This window comes from Pongo abelii, chromosome 6 (assembly GCF_028885655.2).
Source record: "Pongo abelii isolate AG06213 chromosome 6, NHGRI_mPonAbe1-v2.0_pri, whole genome shotgun sequence".
Lineage (NCBI taxonomy): Eukaryota > Metazoa > Chordata > Mammalia > Primates > Hominidae > Pongo > Pongo abelii.
This window is the reverse complement of record NC_071991.2, coordinates 67345231-67369354: the sequence shown is the minus strand read 5'-3', so window position 1 is coordinate 67369354 and position 24124 is coordinate 67345231. Positions and strand designations below refer to the sequence as shown.

Here is a 24124-nt window from a genome sequence, read left to right as displayed (position 1 = left end):
ATATGTTTTATAGCCTTGATTACAACTTCAAATAACTATGTCAAAATGATTTTTAAAATGTTAATTAGGAATTCAACAAACTACACAGTCTAGTACCTTTATGTGTTAATGTAATTAAAAAAAAAAAACTCCCTGTGAAATTCTTCTATGACACGCAGAGGTCTATACCCAGTAACGTATGAGCTCAGAGATTGATGGTAATGATGAACTTTTCTTCTCTTTGATGTGGTAATCATTCTATCATGTAAATCAGGAGAAATAAGACTTTATGCTTCCTGAGTGAATACTAGTATAACTCATCTGCATGACAGAATTTGTTTGCTACTAAATTTAATAGTACTTTACGATAAAAATGGCATAATGAAATAAAACAAGATAAAGAATGTTAACTTTACTAATTTTAACTTTTTGTTTTCAATGAATTTTAAAACCCTACCATAGCAGAGACTAACAAGTAAGTGGATTTTATAATACCCATTTCTGGTAAGAATTTTTAGTTTTTCATTCTTTATGAGACTATGTGTCTAGCAATGCTTGGAAAACAAATAAGGTTAAGGGACTAAGGTAAATCCAACCAGAATTCAATACATCTTATTGACTTAAAAATGGTTTGGTTTAGACATTACTGAAAATGTCTTCTTACCTTAAAAAATGATTGCTTTATGTCTTGACCTAATCTTTCTGACATTTTGCCCATGTTGTCTGACATTTTAGTCATTCCCTCTGCCAAGCTATCAGGAAGAGATTTAACTGCATTTGAAACATTCCTCATTGAATTGCGAAGCGGATTTACAAAAGTGTCCATCTAAAGGGAAAAAAGATATTATACCATGACTTTATTGTACCAGAGTTGTTATCCAAATGACAAGCCTTAGAAAATACAGAGTGCAACACTGGAAAGATGCAGTAATTTTCTGGTCTATATTATGTCGTTACATTTTAAAAGTACAGAAATGTTGTCTTCAGTGTGTCTTAAAAATGTATTTTCAGCTGGGCACAGTGGCTCATGCCTATAACTGCAGCACTTCGGCAGGCTGTAGCGGGAGGATCACTTGAATCCAGGAGTTTGAGACCAGCCTGGGCAACACAGTGAGACCCCATCTCTTAAAAAAAAAAAAAAAAAAAAAAAAGCCAGGTATATTGGTAATGTTGGTACACACCTGTGGTCCTAGCTACTGGGGAAGGTGAGGCAAGAGGATGGTTTGATCTCAGGAGTTCAAGGCTGCAGTGAGCCATGATCATGTCACTGCACTCCATACACTCCAGCCTGGGCAAAAGTGAGACCCTTGTCACAAAAAACAAAAGTATTTTCACATACACATATATGATTTGAAAATTTGCCAGATGAGGTTATTCTTAGAAAATCAATATAAGCTTTGGCTGCCTTCTTATTAAAGAAATTTTGAATAAAAGAAGTTTTCCATTCAAAATTGTAAAACAAAAAAAATGTTTTCCAGAACAGAAATTGATGCAACTAGAATTAGCCACTATATACTTCTGGCACAGGTCAAGGCAACAGTTAGGTATTTTGAGTAGATACTGAACAGAAAACAGGTAAAATAAACAGAAAACTGAAATAACTAATAAGTATTTAAGATTTATTTTTTAAAATAATTTTAGAATACATTATATGTGCAATCAAAATCTACAGAGGAAATTTGAAGTTCATTACAAAGAAGGAAAAGAGACATTGCAAATCAGACATGTAAATCTTATCTTAGCAAGGTGGAATATGAAGACTGTAAAAGGAAATATGACCAGAGATATAAAAAGGAATTAAAAATCTTCAGAGTGACAGAAAGCAAAAATGGTATAAAATGTAAAATAATTTAAATTAATAAAGAAAGAGACATCTAAAGAAACCAAACTAGAGATGCAGATGAGACAGATTTTTAACAGAAATAAAGAAATCAAAGAAAAGACACAAAACCAAAGTCATACAAAACTACAGAAATATTTTCAGAAAAAAAAAATATTGTTAAGCATCATAAAAGCTACCAGTGAAAACAAATTATGTTTCACGCAAAAACAAAAAAATGAATAACAGTAACAAAACTGAATCTCACTGCTTAGGAATCATAGCAACGTTAATAGATGATAAGAAGACAAAACTCCTTCACTCTAATTTTATTTTCATGGCTTCCATCAAGAAAAACTAGAAAAGGTAAAATGCGTATTAATAAAAAAGTGAATTTCAAGATAACTGTACAAGGGCTGAGACTTTTGGTTGGTTACTCCCTGGCTTAAGCTCAGCCAATAGTACCATAGATATGCTTGACGGAACATCCAACCCTAGAAGAGACTGTCACAGTACAACCCAGAGTAAAACCAAAGGACAGAAACTGGCTTGAATAAGGATTTGAAAAACATGACCACTGGTGGAGAGAAATATAAAGATAAAATGATGAAGTTAATTCTCATGTGTGGCTAATGATTCTTTGTGTGTGTGTGTGTGCACGTGCATGCATGCATGCACATGTGTAATTCTAATTCTGTATACTGTAGTTTTTGGTCAACCAGAACAGTATGTTCAAATCAATCAGGACATTATTTGCAACACTGTGGCCTTTTCTTTTAAATGGTAATAATATATAAATAAGCTAAGTCATGAGAACATAGCATAGAATTCTAAAGAGAGATAAGCATTAAGCATGACAATGCAACATTTAAAATGTACAGCTTGGGAAAAAATTGCCACCTTGCTAATAAGCTAAAATGTTCACAGAAGAAATAGCATTTCAGAAGCATAAAAGGCATGAATTTCAATTTAATCTCCAACCTGAGTTTAAATAGTGTCATATCCTCAAAAATATTTTAGAAATTTATACATCTTACGCTTCACAGCAGAAACTTGAGTTTACCTATTATGAATTGGTTAAATGAATAGTATCTCACATGCTTATCTAGGCATGAGGCTATACTACCATTGATACTCTAAGAGAAAGTAAATCTATATAATGAATTTCCTAATAATTAAAAATAGTTGTCTGTGTAGCATCCCAGAAGTACTGAAGCCTTTTTTTTGTTTGTTTTCCCCACCAAAAGGTAAAGCCCAAGCATTTGTATTAGGAGGCAAGTGGGGTAAGAATGAAAAACCTCTAAAGGTGACTCTGTTGCTTAACCATGAAAGAGGCAGAATTTCATAAGCATAAAAGCAAAGTCCATCATTGTATGAAAACATTTCCAAAAACAAGATTTGTTTTAAAGTAGATTTTTAGAAAAAAAGAAAAACTTTCAGATGATCATGCACAGGAGATTATGGATTGCCAGCATAAGTGTACACTTAGCTGTCCTTACACAGATGCTGTGTATTCATTCAATTACCACCCCAGCTGAGTTATTTGTATTGTTAACAACATATACAATGGTATTTTAACTTAAATTTAGATCTCTAATTATACCTTAAAATGCCTTCACCATGATACAAAACTGGATAGAAAGATACTGTGTACAAAGGAGGAAGGCTACTTGTCAGTTACTTTTTCTAAAAATTGTTTCACAGATTTTCCAAAGCTAGGATACATTGTGGGACCAAATTAATGTGTTATAAAGTATTATTTCTCAAGTTCTGAATAGCCACTGATAAAATGTTTGCAGATGATCTACTTTAATAGCTATTTAATTTCCAGTGAAATATAATTAAGGAAAAAAATATTAAACTATCATTTAGCCAAAAAGGAAATAAAGTTGGAAACCCCAAATTCTTAATATGCATAAAAATTATTCTGACATTCTGAAGAGGTCAACATGACCTTGGTTATCACCAATATGGTTTATGAAAAATGTGTGTTATTGCAGATTGCCAGAAATGAATGAGAAAGATAGGTAGACGTCATCATTAATTAAAAAAACAAAAGTGAGTGGCTGGCAAGACAGCCAAATAGGAACAGTTCCGGTCTGCAGCTCCCAGCGAGATCAATGCAGAAGGTGGGTGATTTTTCCATTTCCAACTGAGGTACCCAGCTCATCTCACTGGGACTAGTTAGACAGTGGGTGCAGTCCACAGAGGGTGAGCTGAAGCAGGGTGGGACGTCGCGTCACATGGGAAGTGGAAGGGGTCGGGGAACTCCTCCCCTAGCCAAGGGAAGCCATGAAGGACTGTGCCTTGAGGAATCGTGATTTTTGGTCCAGATACTAGGCTTTTCCCACAGTCTTTGCAACCCACAGACCAGCAGATTTCCTCCAGTGCCTATGCCACCAGGGGCCTGGGTTTCAAGCACAAAACTGGGCGGCCATTTGGACAGACACCAAGCTAGCTGCAGGAGTTTTTTTCATACCCCAGTGGTGCCTGGAATGCCACTGCGACAGAAGCATTCACTCCCCTGGAAAGAGGGCTTTAGCCAGGAAGCCAAGTGGTCTAGCTCAGCAGATGCCACCCCCATGGAGCCCAGCAAGCTATAAGATCCACTAGCTTGAAATTCTTGCTGCCAGCACAGCAGTATGAAGTCGACCTGGGACACTTGAGCTTGGTGGGGGGAGGGGCGCCCACTATGGCTTGAGGAGGTGGTTTTCTCCTTATAGTGTAAACAAAGCCTCAAGGAAGGTCGAACTGGGCGGAGCCCACCACAACTCAGCAAAGCCACTGTAGCCAGACTGCCTCACTAGATTCCTCCCCTGGGCAGGGCATCTCTGAAAGAAAGGCAGCAACCCCAGACAGGGGCTTACAGATAAAACTCCAATCTCCCTGGGACAGAGCACCTGATGAAAGGTGCAGTTGTGGGCGCAGTTGCAGCAGGCTTAAACGTTCCTGCCTGCCAGCTCTGAAGAGAGTGGCAGATCTCCCAGCACAGCAATCGAGCTCTGCTAAGGGACAGACTGCCTCCTCATGTGGGTCCCTGACCCCCATGCCTCCTGACTGGGAGACACCTCCCATCAGGGGTCGACAGACACCTCATACAGGAGACCTCCAGCTGGCATCTGGACAGTGCCCCTCTGGGATGAAGCATCCAGAGGAAGGAACAGGCAGCAATCTTGGCTGCTCTGCAGCCTCTGCTGGTGATACTCAGGCAAACAGGGTCTGGAGTGGGCGTCCAGCAAACCTGCCACAGTGGGGCCTGATTGTTAGAAGGAAAACTAACAAACAGAAAGGAACAGCATCAACAACAACCAAAAGAACATCCACACAGAAACCCATCTGAAGGTCAGCAACATCAAAGACCAAAGGTAAACAAATTCACGACGAAGATGAAAAACCAGTACAAAAAGGCTGAAAATTCCAAAAACCAGAACGCATCTTCTCCTCCAAAGGATCACAACTCCTCACTAGCAAAGGAACAAAACTGGATGGAGAATGAGATTGACAAACTGACAGAAGTAAGCTTCAGAAGGTGGGTAATAAGAAACTCCTCTGACCTAAAGGAGCATGTTCTAACCCAATGCAAGGAAACTAAGAACTCTGAAAAAAGGTTGAATTGCTAACTACAATAACCAATGTAAAGAAGATCATAAATGACCTGATGGAGCTGAAAAACACAGCATAACTTTGTGAAGCATACACAACTCTCAATAGCTGAGTTGATTAAGTGGAAGAAAGGATATCAGAGACTGAAGATCAACTTAATGAAATAAAGTGTGAAGACAAGATTAGAGAAAAAAGAACGAAAAGAAACGAACAAAGCCTCCAAGAAATATAAGACTATGAGAAAAGACCAAACCTAAGTTTGATTGGTGTACCTGAAAGTGACGGGGAGAATGGAACCAAGTTGGAAAACACTCTTCAGGATATTATCCAGAACTTCCCCAACCTAGCAAGGCAGGCCAACATTCAAATTCAGGAAATACAGAGAACACCACAAAGACACTCCTCAAGAAGAGCAACCCCAAGACACATAATTGTCAGATTCATCAAGGTTGAAATGAAGGAAAAAAATGTAAAAGGCAGCTAGAGAGAAAGGTTGGATCACTCATGAAGGGAAGCCCATCAGACTAACAGCTGATCTCTCTGCAGAAACCCTACAAGCCAGAAGAGAGTGGGGGCCAGTATTCAACATTCTTAAAGAAAAGAATTTTCAACCCAGAATTTCATATTCAGCCAAATAAAGCTTCATAAGCAAAGGAGAAATAAAATTCTGTATAAACAATCAAATGCTGTGAGATTTTGTCACCACCAGGCCTGCCTTATAAGAGCTCCTAAAGGAAGCACTAAACATGGAAAGGAAAAACCAGTACCAGCCACTGCAAAAACATACCAAATTGTAAACACCACTGACACTATGAAGAAACTGCATCAACTAATGGGCAAAATAACCAGCTAGCATCAATAATGACAGGATCAAATTCACACATAACAATATTAACCTTAAATGTAAATGGGCTAAATGCCCCCGTGAAAAGAGACAGACTGGCAAATTGGATAAATTGTCAAGACCCACCGGTGTGCTGTATTCAGGAGACCCATCTCACATGCAAAGACACACATAGGCTCAAAATAAAGGGAGGGAGGAATATTTACCAAGCAGATGGAAAGCAAAAAAAAAAAAAAAAAAGCAGGTATTGCAATCTTCTTAGTCTCTGATAAAACGCACTTTAAACCAACAAAGACTTTAAACCAACAAAGGGAAAAAGAACGGCATTACATAATGGTAAAGGGATCAATGCAACAAGAGCTAACTATCCTAAATATATGCACCCAATACAGGAGCACCCAGTTTCATACAGCAAGAGACCTACAAAGAGACTTAGATTCCCAAACAATAATAGTGGGAGACTTTAACACCCTACTGTCAATATTAGACAGATCAATGAGACAGAAAATTAACAAGGATATTCAGGACTTGAACTCAGCTGTGGACCAAGCAGACCTAACAGATATCTGCAGAACTCTCCACCCCAAGTCAACAGAATATACATTCTTCTCAGCACCACATCGCACTTATTCTAAAATTGACCACATAATTGGAAGTAAAACACTCCTCAGCAAATGCAAAAGAATGGAAATCATAACAAACAGTCTCTCAGACCTCAGTGCAATCAAATTAGAACTCAGGATTAAGAAACTCACTCAAAACAGCACAACTACATGGAAATTGAACAACCTGCTCTGGAATGACCACTGGGTAAATAACGAAATAAAGGTAGAAATAAATACGTTCCTTGAAACTAATGAGAACAAAGATGCAACATACCAGAATCTCTGGGACACAGCTAAACAGTGTTTAGAGGAAAATTTACAGCACTAAATGCCCCCATGAGAAAGCAGGAAAGATCTAAAATCGACACCCTAACATTGCAATTAAAAAGACTAGAGAAGCAAGAGCAAACAAATTCAAAAGCTAGCAGAAGACAAGAAATAACTAAGATCAGAGCAGAAATGAAGGAGATAGAGACACGAAAAACGCTTCAAAAAAATCAATGAGTCCAGGAGCTGTTTTGAAAAGATCAATAAGATAGATAGAGGACTAGCCAGACTAATAAAGAAAAGAGAAGAATCAAATAGACACAATAAAAAATGATAAAGGGGGTATCACCACTGATCCCACAGAAATACAAACTACCGTCAGAGAACACTATAAACAACTCTACACAAATAAACTAGAAAATCTAGAAGAAATGGATAAATTCCTAGACACATCCACCCTCCCAAGACTAAACCAAGAAGTCGAATCCCTGAAGAGACCAACAAGTTCTGAAATTGAGGCTGTAATTAATAGCCTACCAAAGAAAAAAAAAGCCCAGGACCTGATGGCTTCACAGCCAAATTCTACCAGAGGTACAATTCTACCAGAGGTACAAATTCTACCAGAGGTACAGAGGAGCTGGTACCTTTCCTTCTGAAACTATTCCAAACAACAGAAAAAGAGGGAGTCCTCCCTAACTCATTATATGAGGCCAGCATCATCCTGATACCAAAACCTGTCAGAGACACAACAACAAAAAAAGAAAATTTCAGGCCAATACACCTGATGAACATCAATGTGAAAATCCTCAATAAAATACTGTGAAACTGAATCCAGCAGCACATCAAAAAGCTTATCCACCACAATCAAGTTGGCTTCATCCCTGGGATGCAAGGCTGGTTCAACATACACAAATCAATAAATGTCATCCATCACATAAACAGAACCAATGACAAAAACCATATAATTATCTCAATAGATGCAGAAAAGGCCTTTGACAAAATTCAACACCCCTTCATGCTAAAAAACTCTCAATAAACTAGGTATCAATGGAACGTATCTCAAAATAATAAGAGCTATTTATGACAAAAACACAGCCAATATCATACTGAATGGGCAAAAGCTGGAAGCATTCCCTTTAAAAACTGGCACAAGACAAGGATACCCTCTCTCACCACTCCTGTTCAACACAGTATTGGAAGGATGTCTGGCCTGGACAATCAGTCAAGAGAAAGAAAGAAAAGGTATTCAAATAGGAAGAGAGAAAGTCAAATTATCTCTGTTTGCAGATGACATGATTGTATATTTAGAAAACCCATCATCTCAGCCCAAAATCTCCTTAAGCACATAAGCAACTTCAGCAAAGTCCCAGGATACAAAATCAATGTGCAAAAATCACAAGCATTCCTATACACCAATAATAGACAAACAGAGAGCCAAATCATGAGTGAACTCCCATTCACAACTGCTACAAAGAGAATAAAATACCAAGGAATACAACTTACAAGGGATGTGAAGGACATCTTTAAGGAGAACTACAAACTACTGCTCAAGGAAGTAAGAAAGGACACAAATAAATGGAAAAACATTCCATGCTCATGGATAGGAAGAATCAATGTCATGAAAATGGCCATATTGCCCAAAGTAATTTATAGATTCAATGATATCCCCATCAAGCTACCATTGACTTTCTTCACAGAATTAGAAAAAACTACTTTAAATTTCATATGGAAGTAAAAAGAGCCCATATAGCCAAGAGAATCCTAAGCAAAAAGATCAAAGCTGGAGACATCACACTACCTGACTTCAAACTATACTACAAAGCTACAGTAGCCAAAACAGCATGGTACTGGTACCAAAACAGATATATAGACCAATGGAACAGAACGGAGGCCTCAGAAACAACGCCATACATCTACAACCATCTGATCTTTGAAAACCTTGACAAAAACAAGCAATAGGGAAAGGATTCCGTATTTAATAAATGGTGTTGGGAAAACTGGCTAGCCATATGCAGAAAACTGAAACTGGACCCCTTCCTTACACCTTATACAAAAATTAACTCAAGATGGATTAAAGACTTAAACATAAGACCTAAAAAACATAAAAACCCTAGAAGAAAACCTAGGCAATACCATCCGGGACATAGGGATGGGCAAAGACTTCATGACTAAAACACCAAAAGCAATGGCAACAAAAGCCAAAATTGACAAATGGGATCTAATTAAACTAAAGGGCTTCTGGACAGCAAAAGAAACTATCATCAGCATGAACTGCGGAAACCTACAGATTGGGAGAAAATTTTTGCAATCTATCCATCTGACAAAGGGCTCATATCCAGAATCTACAAAGAACTGAAACAAACTTACAAGAAAAAAAAACAACCCCATCAGAAAGTGGGCAAAGGATATGAACAGACACTTCTCAAAATAAGACATTTATGCAGCCAACAAACAAGAAAAAAAGCTCAACATCACTGGTCATTAGAGAAATGCATATCAAACCACAAGGAGATACCATCTCACACCAGTTAGAATGGCAATCATTAAAAAGTCAGGAAACAACAGATGATGGAGAGGATGTGGAGATACAGGAACGCTTTTACACTGTTGGTGGGAGTGTAAATTAGTTCAACCACTGTGGAAGACAGTGTGGCAATTCCTCACGGATCTAGAACCAGAAATACCATTTGACCCAGTAATCTCATTACTGGGTATATACCCAAAGGATGATAAATCATTCTACTGTAAAGACACATGCACACGTATGTTTATTGCAGCACTGTTCAAAATAGCAAAGACTTGGAACCAACTCAAATGCCCATTGATGATAGACTGGATAAAGAAAATGTGGCACATATACACCATGGAATACTATGCAACCACATAAAAGGATGAGTTCATGTCCTTTACAGGAACATGGATAAAGCTGGAAACCATCATTCTCAGGAAACTAACATAAGAACAGAAAACCAAACACCGCATGTTCTCCCACATGGACACAGGGAGGGAAACATCATACACTGGGCCTGTCAGGGGGTTGAGGGCTAGGGGAGGGATAGCATTAGGAGAAATACCTAATGTAGATGACAGGTTAATGGGTGCAGCAAAGCACCACGGCACATGTATACCTACGTAACAAACCTGCACATTCTGCACATGTATCCAAGTACTTAAAGTATGAAAAATTAAAAAAATGAAAAAAAAAGTGGTGTATAACTGTTGGGACATACACATGTGCTACTGTTTGGTTAAAAAAAAGTGTACTTTAATATTTCTTTTATCTCCAAAAGCTGTTATCAATTTATTACTTTATCTTAAAATGGATATAATCTTTAAAGGAGAAAAGATATATAAACATAAAAAACATGGAACACTAAAATGCATCTCTAGTGACAATAAAACTGTTCCAAGTTGGAATTTAACTCAATCACTTCAATCATGAAATACGCAGAAAAGCAACATATATTTTTCCCCTCCATTGTAAGGTCCACACCCTAGAACTTATTATTAAAATAAAACACTAACTTAGAACTGTTATTAGGTTGGTGCAAAGGTAATTGTGGTTTTTGCCACTTTTTTTTAAATGTCCAAAAACTACAATTACTTTTGCACCAAACTATACAATCAAAAATCCTAAAGTAATCATATGAACTCCTTTTTTCTTTTTTTTTTTTTTGAGACAGGGTCTTGCTCTGTGACACAGGCTGGAGTGTGCAGTGGCATGACCATGGTTCACTGAAGCCTTGGACTCCCAGGTTCAAGCGATCCTCCCATCTCAGCCTCTTGAGTATCTGGGACTATAGGTGTGCACCACCATGCCCAGCTAATATTTTTTATTTTTTGTAGAGACAGGGTCTCGCTATGTTACCAGGGTTAGTCTTGAACTCCTAGGCCCAAGCAATCCACCCGCCTCAGCCTCCCAAAGCGCTGGGATTACAGGCATGAGCCACCGTGCTTGGCCCAAACTTCCTATAATTGTTAATTCTTACTTATTTTGTAGGAATTCCTTAATCTTTTTAAAAAGTTGGTCTTTTTAGGGGGACAAAGAATAGTGAGAAAGTCCTTGTTCTTTTTACATTTTCATTTTGAAATAATTTCAGACTTATAAAAAGTGATAAAATACAAAGAGTGGTATAAATAATACCAGCTTCCCCCACTGCTGCTCCTGCTCCTATTGCTAGTATTACTAAGAGCAAACATTTATTTAGAGGTTTATTATTTTCCAGGCACTGTAATATACAGAATATTGCATGATTCACATAATGCTCTAATGAAATTTAAATCTTCATTTCTTGAGTAAACCGAAGTACCAAAGGTTCAGTAACATGCTCAAGGTCACAGCTAGTAAATAGTAGAGCAGGGATCTGAACCAAAAGACTGCCTGATTTCAAAGCTTGTGTTCTTACCCACTAAGCTATCCTACCTAATTTAAGCACTTATTTACTGTCTTACCTTACGATTTTATTCCAAGTATAGGTCTTAAATCCTATTTTAAATTATTTAAAATATTTTATATAATAATGATTTTATTCAAAAGGCATAAATACTTTCAGAACATATCCTGTTTAATATTTTTATCATTATTCCAAGTAAATGACATTTTAATCTCAGAATGAAACATTTCCCTCTAAAGATAACGAAAAGCTTGTGACTTGTCTCAGACAAACTTTTCTTAATGTACCATTTCAAACTTTTTTTTTCTTCCTTTCAAGCATCTGCTGAATTATAATCAACATGTCAAGAAAGGAGTTTATATGTAGATATTCCTATCAATAGTGATAAACATGCCGAGGAGAACTTAATAAAATTTTCTAGTTTTAAAACACACATACAAATCTAAATTTATTTTCTTTTATTACAAACAAAGTAAGAAAACAGACCTAAAAAGAAACCCAGTGCAGTGGTCTGCTTACTTACCTTGCGAGCAAAATCCCCTTTTCCTTTACTGTAGGCTTTGTTCTCAAGGAAATCACATACATAGTGAGCTAAAGCTGGGGATGCCTTCATCATTTCAGGAGCTAACAGTAACTAACAAGAAAAAAAAAAAAAAAAAAGAAGAGATTATCTTAAACTGACAGGATGCTAGAAATTACTATTGTTTATAATTTTAGCTCATAAATTTTAAGAATGTATAGTAAAAAATACTGATTTATATTTTTAAAAACCCAATTATACAGTTAGGATAAAGTCACCAATAATTTTATGACAATTAACAGCTTGGTATATATATTCTTCATATCAGCTATTTTGACTTTAAGTGTATCTAATGTGAAAGTTGTCCAAACATATTTACTATTTTATTTTCAGATCTTATAGCTTATAATAAGAAGATCCACGTTAGAAAACTGTCACGTTATTTGAATAACAATTCTAGAGTTAACATTAAATAAGCTGGGCAAGGTGGCTCATGCCTGTAACCCCAGCACTTTTGGAGATTGAGGCAGGAAAATTGCCCGAGCCAGGAATACAAGACCAGCCTGGGCAGCAAAACAAGACCCCATCTCTACAAAAATATTTAAAAAATTAGCCAGGCACAGTGGCATGCACCTGTAGTCCTAGCTACTCAGCAGGCTGAGGCAGGATGATCCCTCGAGCCCAGGAGTTCAAACTCACAGTGAGCTATGATTGCATCACTGCACTCCAGCCTGGGTGACAGAACAAGACCCGGTCTCAAAACAAACAAAACATTAATTAAAAATGGTATGAAATAAAGTACATAAAATAATCCAAACAAAAACATTCAGGTGTTATATGGAAGCCCCAAACAAAATATTGCTTTCACAACTGCTAATGTAACAACATTCTAGCTTGGTTCCTTCAATGGAACAAGTTTTGACATACTGAGTTCATTAGCTAAGAAGTATATAATACAGCGACATCTAAAAGATACATTTAGGATAAAAGATTTGGGAAAAGGTGGTTTTTCTTAAGAATCTTGTAAATACATGATACAGACATTTAGCACTTTAAAAAAAAAATTCAAATGTTTGAGTCAGGAGAAGACAGGCATGTGCATTTATCTAAACACAAACAAGCAAAATCCCTAACATGGACTGTCTAGAAAACTTCTAAGTTAATCAATACACACAGAAATAATGTTTACAAATTACTAAGCAGACGGCATGTCACATTTGACATGCTGCACAAAAGTGGTTGCTACCCTGTGATTACAGTAAAAACATTCTGTGTGCTATATTAAATGAAAAACATTCTATACCTGTGTGCTATATTAAATGAAAATCTGTGGATTATAGTAAGCATGAGCTTACCTGCAAATATGCATTTAGATCCTTTTTTCTCTTTTCTAAAAAATCTCTATCCATATTATTAAAAGTCTTTTTTCCAGGAAGTTTCAATATGCTTGAGAGACTTTCAAACTGTAAGACAGAATACATTCAATAGCACTTTTTATGAAGACAAAAGGTTTTCCCAAGTGATGATTTCTCTACATATTAAAAACATCTTCAGGCCAGGTGCGGTGGCTCACGCCTATAATCCCAGCACTTTGGGAGGCTGAGGCAGGCAGATCACCTGAGGTCAGGAGTTTGAGATCAGCCTGACCAACATAGAGAAACCCCGTCTCTACTAAAAATACAAAATTAGCTGGGCATGGTGGCACATGCCTGTAATCCCAGCTACTTGGGAGGATGAGGGAGGAGAATAGCTTGAACCTAGAAGGTAGAGGTTGTGATGAGCCGAGAGTGTGCCATCGCACTCCAGCCTGGGCAATAAGAGCGAAACTCCGTCTCAAAAAACAACAACAACAACAACAACAAAAAACCATCTTCAACAGATAATTTTGCAATATATTACGTGAAAATCAGAAAATAAAAAACATTGTCCAAATATACTCAAAACACAGTTCTAATATTATTTATTAAAAAAGTATTTTAAATCAAGAATGACAGATTTGCATAAATGATGAAGATGGATTTTGACCATGTGGGGTTTCATTTAATATTCTCCCTAATATTGACATTGTTCAAAATTTTCATAATAAAAGGTTTTAAAAAATATTTTCCTTAATAAGCCTTTGACCTGTAAAGTACTAGCAGATAAAAAGGTAATTTTCAAAATACAGATAGTAGTTATATTATAACCCTGTGTATACACAACTATAATAAATATTGATACCTTTGCCCCATCAACCACATTAAATATAAACTCATAGATTACACTAACCAAAAAAAAATTAAGAACAGTCAGCATATACTTTATCTTTGTAAAATCACAAACACAAAGTAAATGCGTATACCATAAGTCTAGCACTTATGGACTTAACATTTGGATGCACCTTCAAAGGTCCATCATCGTAATCTGTAATGCCTTGCTAAAACACAAATTTTTTTTAACCATAAGAGCTGCTAAAATAGTTTAAGAGCAAAGTCATTTAACTAGTGACTGTACCTGACCAACAGCCTAGTACTGAAATTCAAACAGCCTCACCACTTTTCCCTTGTGATACATATCCTAAAGCGAAACAAACTTTTTAAAACAATTATTTGTTGAAAACAACGTCTCTGTAAAGAAAACTAATTCTTGGTGCAGAGATTAAAGAGAAGAGAAATGAAAAGGATTAGGATAATTTCCATCCCCAAACTGGAAGATTCTGATACATTATTAAAAGAAGGACAAATCTGATGGCTGCTTGGAGCTAAAATGTGAACAAGTTCATTATATGTTACACATGAAAGGTAAAAGCAGTTTTTTACTCCAGTATTGGGAGGAAAACCAAGAAAGTGTAGAGGTAATTTATAGAGAAAACATTAACTATAGCAATATTCTCAAATTTGGTGATTCACAAAAGTATTAGAAATGGGTCCTCACTGAACATTACATGTAAAAAAAAATTTTTTTGGAAGCAAATTTACTTTCTCAAGGTGTCCTAAGAGATATTTCTTGCAATATGACCTATCCACATTAAACTACTGACTCAATTTTAGAAAATACATATTTTTTCTGGCATTACCAAGTCTTGTGTGCTTGTACTGTATTTCCTCAAATTCATGTTGAAGCCCTAATATTCAGTGTCTCAGACTGTGACTGAATTCAGAGATAAAGCCCTTAAAGAGATGATTAAGTTTAAATGAGCCCCTTAGGGTGGGCCCCAACCCAACCTGACTGGTATCCCATCAGAAAAGAAAATTTGGACCCACTAAGAGACAACAGGAATGCATCACATAGAGAAATTGGCCACATAGGGACATGGCAAGAACCCTGCCATCTACAAGCCAAGAAGCGAGGCCTCACGACAAACCAAACTTGTCAATACCTTGATCTTTGATTTCTAGTCTCTGGAACTGTAAGAAAATAAATTTCTGTTGTTTGGGCCACCCAGTTGGCGGTATTTTATTAGGGCAGCCCTATCAAACTAATATACCAAGGAAATATGACACTATCCATTAAAACAACAATTTATTTCAGAAACTTTAAAATATTAAACCTTACTAATAAAAAGAAAAAACCACAGTAACAGTTATTTTCTTAAAGCCTAAATTACCAAAATAAACTCCTTTGTAAGTTGTCTGTCTGGAACAGAAACATAAATCACTAAGTTTTCTCAAACTATAAAAGCAAGGGAGAAAATGTGAAAATTTATACTCTATATTAACTCATCATAAACTTGCTATTTAAAAGATTATTTTAAAGTACGAACAAAACAACTGCCCATTCCCTGAAAAGTAATATAATCCCTTCTGCCAAAAATTCATGAAAATATTTTTAAAGGCATTTAAAAGAAATTTGAAATTCAGCAAAAAAGAACTAAAATAAATTATAACAGAGGATTTCAATGTTTACAAATAATTCAAATACTACACATAAATCATGGACATTCTAAAATCAAAGATCTTACTTTTCTACATTAAACACACCAAAAGTTTAGATTCCTAATACACTCCTGGAAAATTTAAAGAACAGACTTGAAATTCTGTATTAAAATAATTCAAAATTTCTTTAATATGGTGCATATTTTTACTCAGTTACCTTAATGAATACTTAATATGATCATTTAAATCATTAGTAGTTTATCTATACCTATACAGATTTCACCAAATAAAACAGAAATGCACAGTAGCTACTAAACTACAAGCTCTTAGAGGCAAGGACTTAGTCTGTCTTGTTCCCTCATATGTTGCTAGCACCAAGAAAAGTACCAGACACATAGGAAAAGCTTAATAAATATTTGTTAAATCAATGAATGAGCAGCTCAGGCCATTTCCAAAACCATGACATTTAACATTTTAATTATTTTCTTATAAGTCTCCATAAAATATCAAATAAGATTATTAAAATCTTTAAGGAAAATAAATGATAGCTCATACATTTAGCTTGGATTTTCATTCATTCATTCATTCATTTATGGAACAGGGTCTCACTCTGTCACCCAGGCTGGAGTGCTGTGGCAGGATCTCAGCTCACTGCAATCTCCACCTCCCAGGCTCAAGTGATCCTCCCACCTCAGCCTCCTGAGTAGCTGGGACTACAGCCCAGTTAATTTTTTGTATTTTTGTAGAAATGAAGTTTCGCCATATTGCCCAGGCTGGTCTCAAACTCCTGACCTCAAGCGATCTGCCCACCTCAGCCTCCCAAAGTGCTGGAATTACAGGCGTGAGGCACCGTGCTTGGCCTTGGAAAAAATGTTGTATCACAAAATTATATAAACAAAATGAAACTTGTTTTAAAATAATTTTACTTTAAGAGCTCTATGCAGTTACCATTTATCATGTTAACAGGCTGTACTGTGACCAACTGCTGAATTACAAATCATTACATTTTTCTTCCATTATTTTATAAGGGATTTGAGTTTTTAAAATACAGATAAGGCTGAGCTAAAAGGCAAACACCCTAAATCTTATTTACAGATACTTAATATTTTACTAAAACCTAATTTTCATTTAAAAGAGGAGTTTTTAATTTCTTAAGTTCTGTGAACAATCTAAACACTTAGGTAATCACAACTACCGTGGCTTTATAAGAAACACACACACACACACACACACACACACACACAAAAGGAAACACCAAGTCAAAACATGTCCATTTCACTCTCGTGAGCTGTTTGAAAAAGAAATTGTGCTGTATCAATTTAATTTTTGGCACTGAACTGAAAAGAGAAATTTCCGTATGAACTGTCCTCTTAAAGTTTTCTTAAAAAGTATGTTCTTCATTTACATTTGTCAATATGTAAAATAATGCCTACAGTTCTAGTCTAGAACATTTAAATCAGGGAATGATTATTCCTCTTAACTAGAAAGAAAATTACAACTATTTACACAATAAAAAATTTCATATTAAACTCTCATTAATTTGCAAGTAAATTCATTTGCAAATAAATAAAACTCTTACCAATTCAAATTATTTTTTAAATTATCATGTTTGGTTAAAGTGTAAGGATGGGAATAAAAAGATATATGAGCTATATGCTTTTAAAATATCAAACAGGTAATATTTTAAAAAGTAAAGCAATTATTTCTTCAACGTGGGGCAGAAAATTATTTCATCTCTGCAAACAAATCAAGTTAAACATGAAGAAAGGTTATATTTGACACCAGAAGAACGTGCATATCCAAAGTTATTAATTCAATTTTCTTATTAATATAACTCAAAATAGTCCTTTTAATACAGGCTTCAGAAGTCAACATTAACCGGTTTTTCATCACTTTAAAGTTATTAATAGTTTATCTCACTCTAGCCACAAGATATTTTAATAAGATTATCATGGTGCCAACTATATATTTTCCACTATATTAAGTTGAAAAAGATATTTTCTGATTTCTAAAGTAGTACAATGTCATTTCAAAGCTTTAGCTCACCCAATCAGATGTCACTTTTAACTATTATTGGTTTAATACCAGTTGTATACCTAAAAGCCCTGAATGAGTCAGACGTTTTAAGAGTTAAAATAAGTTAAAATAAATTTCATAGATCATTTATTCCAATTCATCAAAGATCTTTTAAGTTGAGAAAATATTTAATTAAAAATTAGGACAGGGAAATAATTTCTTTAGATTTGTTATCTTTAAGAGTACTTTTAAATTATTCCTATAAAACAAGAGGGTTGTATTTAATAAGAATTAAAAATATTACTTGGTTAATATTAAATTTATTTTAGGTTGTGATTCAAAATAATTTGAGTAATGGATCAAGGATTCATTTCACTGTTACACTGCTGGATTAAACTGCCATTTAAAATAACTTCTAGGTTTAAATTATGCCTTCAAAAACAAAAGCACAAAATGTCCTACAGCAATCCCTATTCCTACTTCAATCTAAGCCCAAAAAACTTTGGAAAGCACAATACCCACAAATTTTAAAACCAGAAACATGTATTCACTTTAATTTTCCAAGGTATACTCTTGATAGTTTGTCACTAGTCCATGATGGTTAGGACTGAGGAAGTGTATTCAACATTTGATTTACTGGTTAAATGCTCAGATTAATTCTAAGATTTATGGTGATTATACCAAAAATTCTTACCTTATTTTTTAATTAATCACTCTATCTGGGCATCCTCAGATTTATAATCAAAATCAAATCAAGAAACAACATAAAGTGCACAAGTTTTTAAAACTTCATTACCTGTTCAGTGATTCTCATGTGGAAGTCATGGAAGTCACTATAACGACGATAGGTTTTCCACATCTCCTCACTGTTTAGGTTGCGCCGGTGTACAGTGATGGCATATAATGCATATGTCTTGCCATGATCATTACAAACGCCTGCCACAGCATATGGGTCATAGTCAGCATATACTAATCATTTAAAACAAAATGAAGAGGAATGAAAGACACAAAAAAGGAGGAAGAGGAAGAAAACAAAAAAGATAATATGAAATGAAGAAGAATCTGAAATGACAGACTGAGACAGAAGGATGTCACCAAAGGATAGATTCCCATCCTCCATATTTACATCCATAACGTATTACATATAATGGCTAAAACACAAAATAAACTAAGTTCAGTATGACACTATGAATCACAAAGTGGTACCTATTACAATTCTCTCTCTTCCAAAGAGCTTTCTGTTACTACATCACTACATCATTACATTACTACATCTAATGTTACCTTAGAGAGTAAAATTAGAATTTCTTAAATTTAATATAGAAAAAATAAACAAAATAATGTTTTGTACTAGCCTTCACTCTTCAGTTGTATTACAATTAAAATCTTTTCAACTAAATAGCAACAGCCACGGGATAACATTTATCTTCTGGCAATTTTCCTTTTCTTTGATATGTTCAATAGTTCACAAGTGCGGTTTATTCTGGGGATTTTTTTTTTTAAGCATTTTCGCATTAATTTGCCACATACCAAGCAAGTCAGGTAATCTCTAAAATCAAAGCCTGTTTCCATTTTGTACTAATCTTAACTAAGGAGATGCACTTTAAATCATTTTCTCTAACTTGTCTTTCTGATGTTCCATTTCTTTATCTTTCTGCACTCTACAATTACGTCTCCAAAAGTTAATACTGAGTCTCTTCTCATCTGTATCTGGTCTATTTCTTAATCCATCCTCTGACCTTACTTTCAATCACTGTATTTTTTTGATCTCTAGAGTTTTATTTGGTTCTTTTTCATACTGTTTATTCTTGTCTTAGGATTTCTCTCTAGGAATATTTTTAACATACTTATGGCCAAGTCTATTAAGACTGCCATCTCCAAGTTCACAGGATGCAAATTATCTGCTGGTTCTGTTGGCTTTCTCTTATTGTGGTTCATATTTCTTTCTGTTGCTATTAATTGCTTTCTGTAAGCTCATTTCCAGCTGGTTTTATTTCTCCCTGGGTGTTCTGAGTGCCCTGGGCTAGGGAAGCATTCGCACTGAACAGTGTCAAGTGTCACCACTCTAACTGCTGGTTTCAGTGGTTCAGAAATAATTTTAATACTAACTCTCTGGCTTGAGATCTTGTAGTACATAATCACTTGAGGACAGCTAAATCCAGACATACTCATGATAGGATGCAAGCTGGGCCTTCAATTTTTTGTGGGTGACAGATACCATTTCCAATCATGATCTTGACATTTCTTGTTCTTTCTACTGATGTTAGGCTGTTTTCCTAGTTCCTCTTTGACATTGAGCCGCCCTTTTTGACTCTAGGCTTTACGTAAAGCACTTTGTTCCAGCATCCCATGGCCTTGGCCCATCCTGCCTCTTCTAAATTTGAGGGCAGGAAAATGCTATCAAAATCAAGATCCAGTCTTTATGCTACTACGAGCCCCTTGCTTTAACACCCCTTCAATTCTCTGAATTTACTTTTCCCCATGTTCTATGGCATCTGTAGATTTTCCCCTTCAGCTATACTTATAATATTGTTGTTAGCCTTTCTATGCGTGGAAGGCATGATTTCCCATAGCAGTTCAGACTACCACACTAATCAGAAGTCTAAAACTGATCTTGTAATAATGGATTATGTTCATTCATAAGTGTGAATAAACGTGGTCAAGTTCTGGGGCTAACATTTTGCTATTTTGTATATGACTGGGCAGAAGAAGGTCACTACAGCTTTTTGAAATTAATAACATAAAAGTTGGAACTCTATATTGGCAAGAGTAGTTGGACAGAAGCTCTTCCCAAACTTTCTTAAAATTTTTTCTAAAATTTGTACTTTCTTTCCAAAATTATCTTTCATTCCCTTTCCATCTATTATCACAGTTTCTGATTTGACAAAGTATACGACTAGAAATAGACTTTGGACATCTTGCTCTATAAGTAGCACGATTATTCACTGTTCACCTTGTCCAGTTATCTTTCTCTCAGAGACTTATGCAAATTAAACAGCACAACACGTTTTAATCACGTTAGAGAACCACCATTTCTCAATGGAGTTAGCATGGCAACAAGGGAATGGTTTTATCAGGTGTGTCCAAGATAGGTTTGAGAAAGGAAAATAGAAAGCAGAGGCCAATTAGGCAGCTAACCATAACCAATTAAAAATTAACAAGAGTAAGGAGAATAGCAAGGAACAAAAAAGGAGAAGAGATATAAGAAAGAATAATCAGGATTTGTCAAAAACCAATAGGCTTGGAAGATCATCCAGGGTGGATGCACAATAGGAAGAATAATGAGGTAATTATTAAAAAAAATGCAGAAGACATCAAGGTAATCTGACTTAAAGGAAGATAATGGGGTTACATATATTGGTTTTGTGAAGATGGTGATTTAGCTAGAAGGGTTTGTTTTTATTAGGCCAATGTTACTCATAGCAGGCGATCTGCAAACTATTTGCTAGAATTCTTATTACATAAAAAAAAAAAAAAAGCACCAGAATGTAAATCAACTCCATTACTAATCATATTGTTTAATTTAGCCAATACTTTTTAAAGCAAGATTTCTCAATGAGGGAAGCAATACACATACTAGACCACCATTCTTGTGTGTGTACTGCTTCCTTGGACCATTCTTTCAGTAGCACTGGACTAGTCTATATGCTCCTACTTTGTGAAATAAAGATGCTAAAAGATCTAGAATCAAAGAGACTCTGAAGTCCAATTGGTAAAATTAGTATTTAATGAACCAACAATCAAATATGTCTATCATGCATAATTACCACTATAATTAATCAGTTCCATAACAACCCTATGAGTTATGTATTATTATTATTATTATTACTAGCCCATCTTACAGATAAGGAAATTGAGGTACAAGGAAGTTAAGGAACTCTCTCAGGTTCACCCAGCTATTTTTTTTTTTAACTCGATCTTAATTTTGGATGGCTCACCCAACTATTAACTGGCCGAGCTGGGGTTTGAGCCCAAGCAATTCAGTAAAAAAGTTATACTCTTAACCACTATACTATGCTGCTTCTTCAGTATTTACATATGTTTGTCAGGAAGAAATAACTTTTTTTTTTTTTTGAGACGGAGTCTCGCTCCGTCGCCAGGCTAAAGTGCAGTGGTGTGATCTCGGCTCATTGAAACCTCCGCCTCCTGGGTTCAAGCGATGCTCTTGCCTCAGCCTCCTGAGTAGCTGGAACTACAGGTGCGCACCACCATGCCCAGCTAATTTTTGTATTTTTAGTAGAGACGGGGTTTCACCATGGCCAGGATGGTCTCAATATCTTGACCTCGTAATCTGCCTGCTTCAGCCTTCCAAAAGTTCTGGGATTACAGGCGTAAGCCACCAAGCCCAGCCTGAAATAATTTCTTAAAAATGCCTAGCACAGTGCTTCCATACATTTTAAGAAGCTAATAAATACTTGTTTTCTTCCAGAAATCTGGCAGGCAACAAATGTAAATTGAAACTTCAGTTCCAGTGAGAAGAAAAAGGAAATGAAGATCTATTTTAAAAAGATGCAAGTTAATGTCTTCTAAACTATACTATACTACACTATACTAGACTAGACTAGACTAGACTATAAAATCTCTTCAGTGTCTAAAATGCAAGCATGAAATTGAATTGAGGTATATACCTCAGTATGTTTATACTTCAGTATGTAATATGACAAACACACTTCTATATTCTAAGAACAGTGAGAGGTCAGATAAGAAAACTATCATTATTTAATACTCATTAGTGTTATCTAATAACTCAACAGCAATGATGAAAACTGGTTATTTTTCCTGGATTTACTAACAATTCTTCACGTATGCTGAATGATCACAAAGTTTTAGAGGTTTCTCACCTCATTATTCAAGCACTTCTTGAAGTTCTGCAAACCCCTATACCGGGGGCTTCATCTACCTCAGTTATCTAGCCTGACTTTGTATATATGAAAACTAATCCTGAACTAAGATCTCTCCAGAAAAGATTTAACGAGAATTATACAGACAACTATCAGCTAGACTCAAGCACAAAGAGGAAAAGAATGGTTTCAGAGTTTATTAGAAATAGTAAAACACTTAGAATATAAGCATTTTCAAATGTTGATAGTGACAATCTTAGAGAGATCAAATACATAAGCAAATAAATATAACAGAATTTAATGAAGGACATGCTGCAGAAAAAAAAAGTAAAAATATGACCAGAGAACAAAAAAATGGTTAGTAAAAAAATTATTTAGGGATATAATAATACATAGTTTTAATGCAATAATTATACTTCAAACTCTCTTACCAGTGTCTGAAATATAGGCATGAAGTTGTACTGAGTCATCAGAAGAAACATTTGAAAGGTCATCTAAAGACTGAGAAAAAAAAATCAGGAAACAAATTTTTAAAATTTTATAGGAAAAAAAAGAGTCAAAGAATTCTACATCATATATGCATTACAATTACTCATTTCCATGCATGTAAACTATATATTATTTGTATACCCTCCATCCCCTCCATACACAATAATCTTTTCCATTTAGGCTAACAGAAAAAAAGCAAAGATTAAGAAACAATGAAACAAAATAATTTAGTAATAAACTTAATATATTAGATTATTTCTCCCTTAATTGCTTGTCCATCTACTGTAACTTGCTACTTTTCAATTATGGTCCTTATATGGCAAGAAAATCTAGACAAAAATAAGTAGCCATATTCTTATGTTAACATTTATGTTGAAATACACTAGAACCAGATCTGTATTTTTTAGCTTAATACTTTTGTTAATATAGAAATAATTTTTAAATTTAATTCAGATTCCTTATCTATAAAATGAGAATACTACCTAAGTCAGAGAATTATGTGAAGATTAAATAAGACATGTAAGACATTTAGAAAACTGCCTAATATAACAACTGTTAGCTATTATTCTGATTATTTATTAAATGAGGTGAATCCATAGACTATGATAGATTTTAAATGATTAGTTTTCAAAAACAATTCCACAAACATAAATTCCTATTGATTGACTCAAAATGAATCTTTTATAACTACGGCCTTTGGGTCTAAACTTTAAAACTGTTTTTGCCACATATACATATATCCTCACATATATAAAAAGGAACATAATCATATAATTAAAGCAGGCTGCAGAGTTAACATGGCAGCCTGAAACTGCTCTGCCTAGAAAAGACTGCTTCCAAGGTTGTCCCTTGGATGGAATCTGGGAACTTAAATTTAGGGAAGATTCCCAGCA

General features: G+C 35.2%; 1 protein-coding gene across 8 annotated transcripts in view; it reads right to left on the bottom strand.

Moving 5' to 3' along the window:
- The window catches only part of SNX13 (sorting nexin 13), a 159561-nt gene that overhangs the window by 20554 nt on the left and 114883 nt on the right, over nt 1-24124 (bottom strand). For 4 of the 8 annotated variants that reach the window (XM_054559055.1, XM_054559054.2, XM_054559052.2 and 1 more), the window contains 5 exons: nt 23174-23243; nt 18698-18870; nt 13387-13494; nt 12035-12145; nt 644-805 (listed from right to left, as the gene is read on the bottom strand). In XM_054559055.1, the coding sequence (XP_054415030.1) occupies nt 644-805; nt 12035-12145; nt 13387-13494; nt 18698-18870; nt 23174-23243 (624 nt within the window). 8 annotated transcript variants of the gene reach the window in all.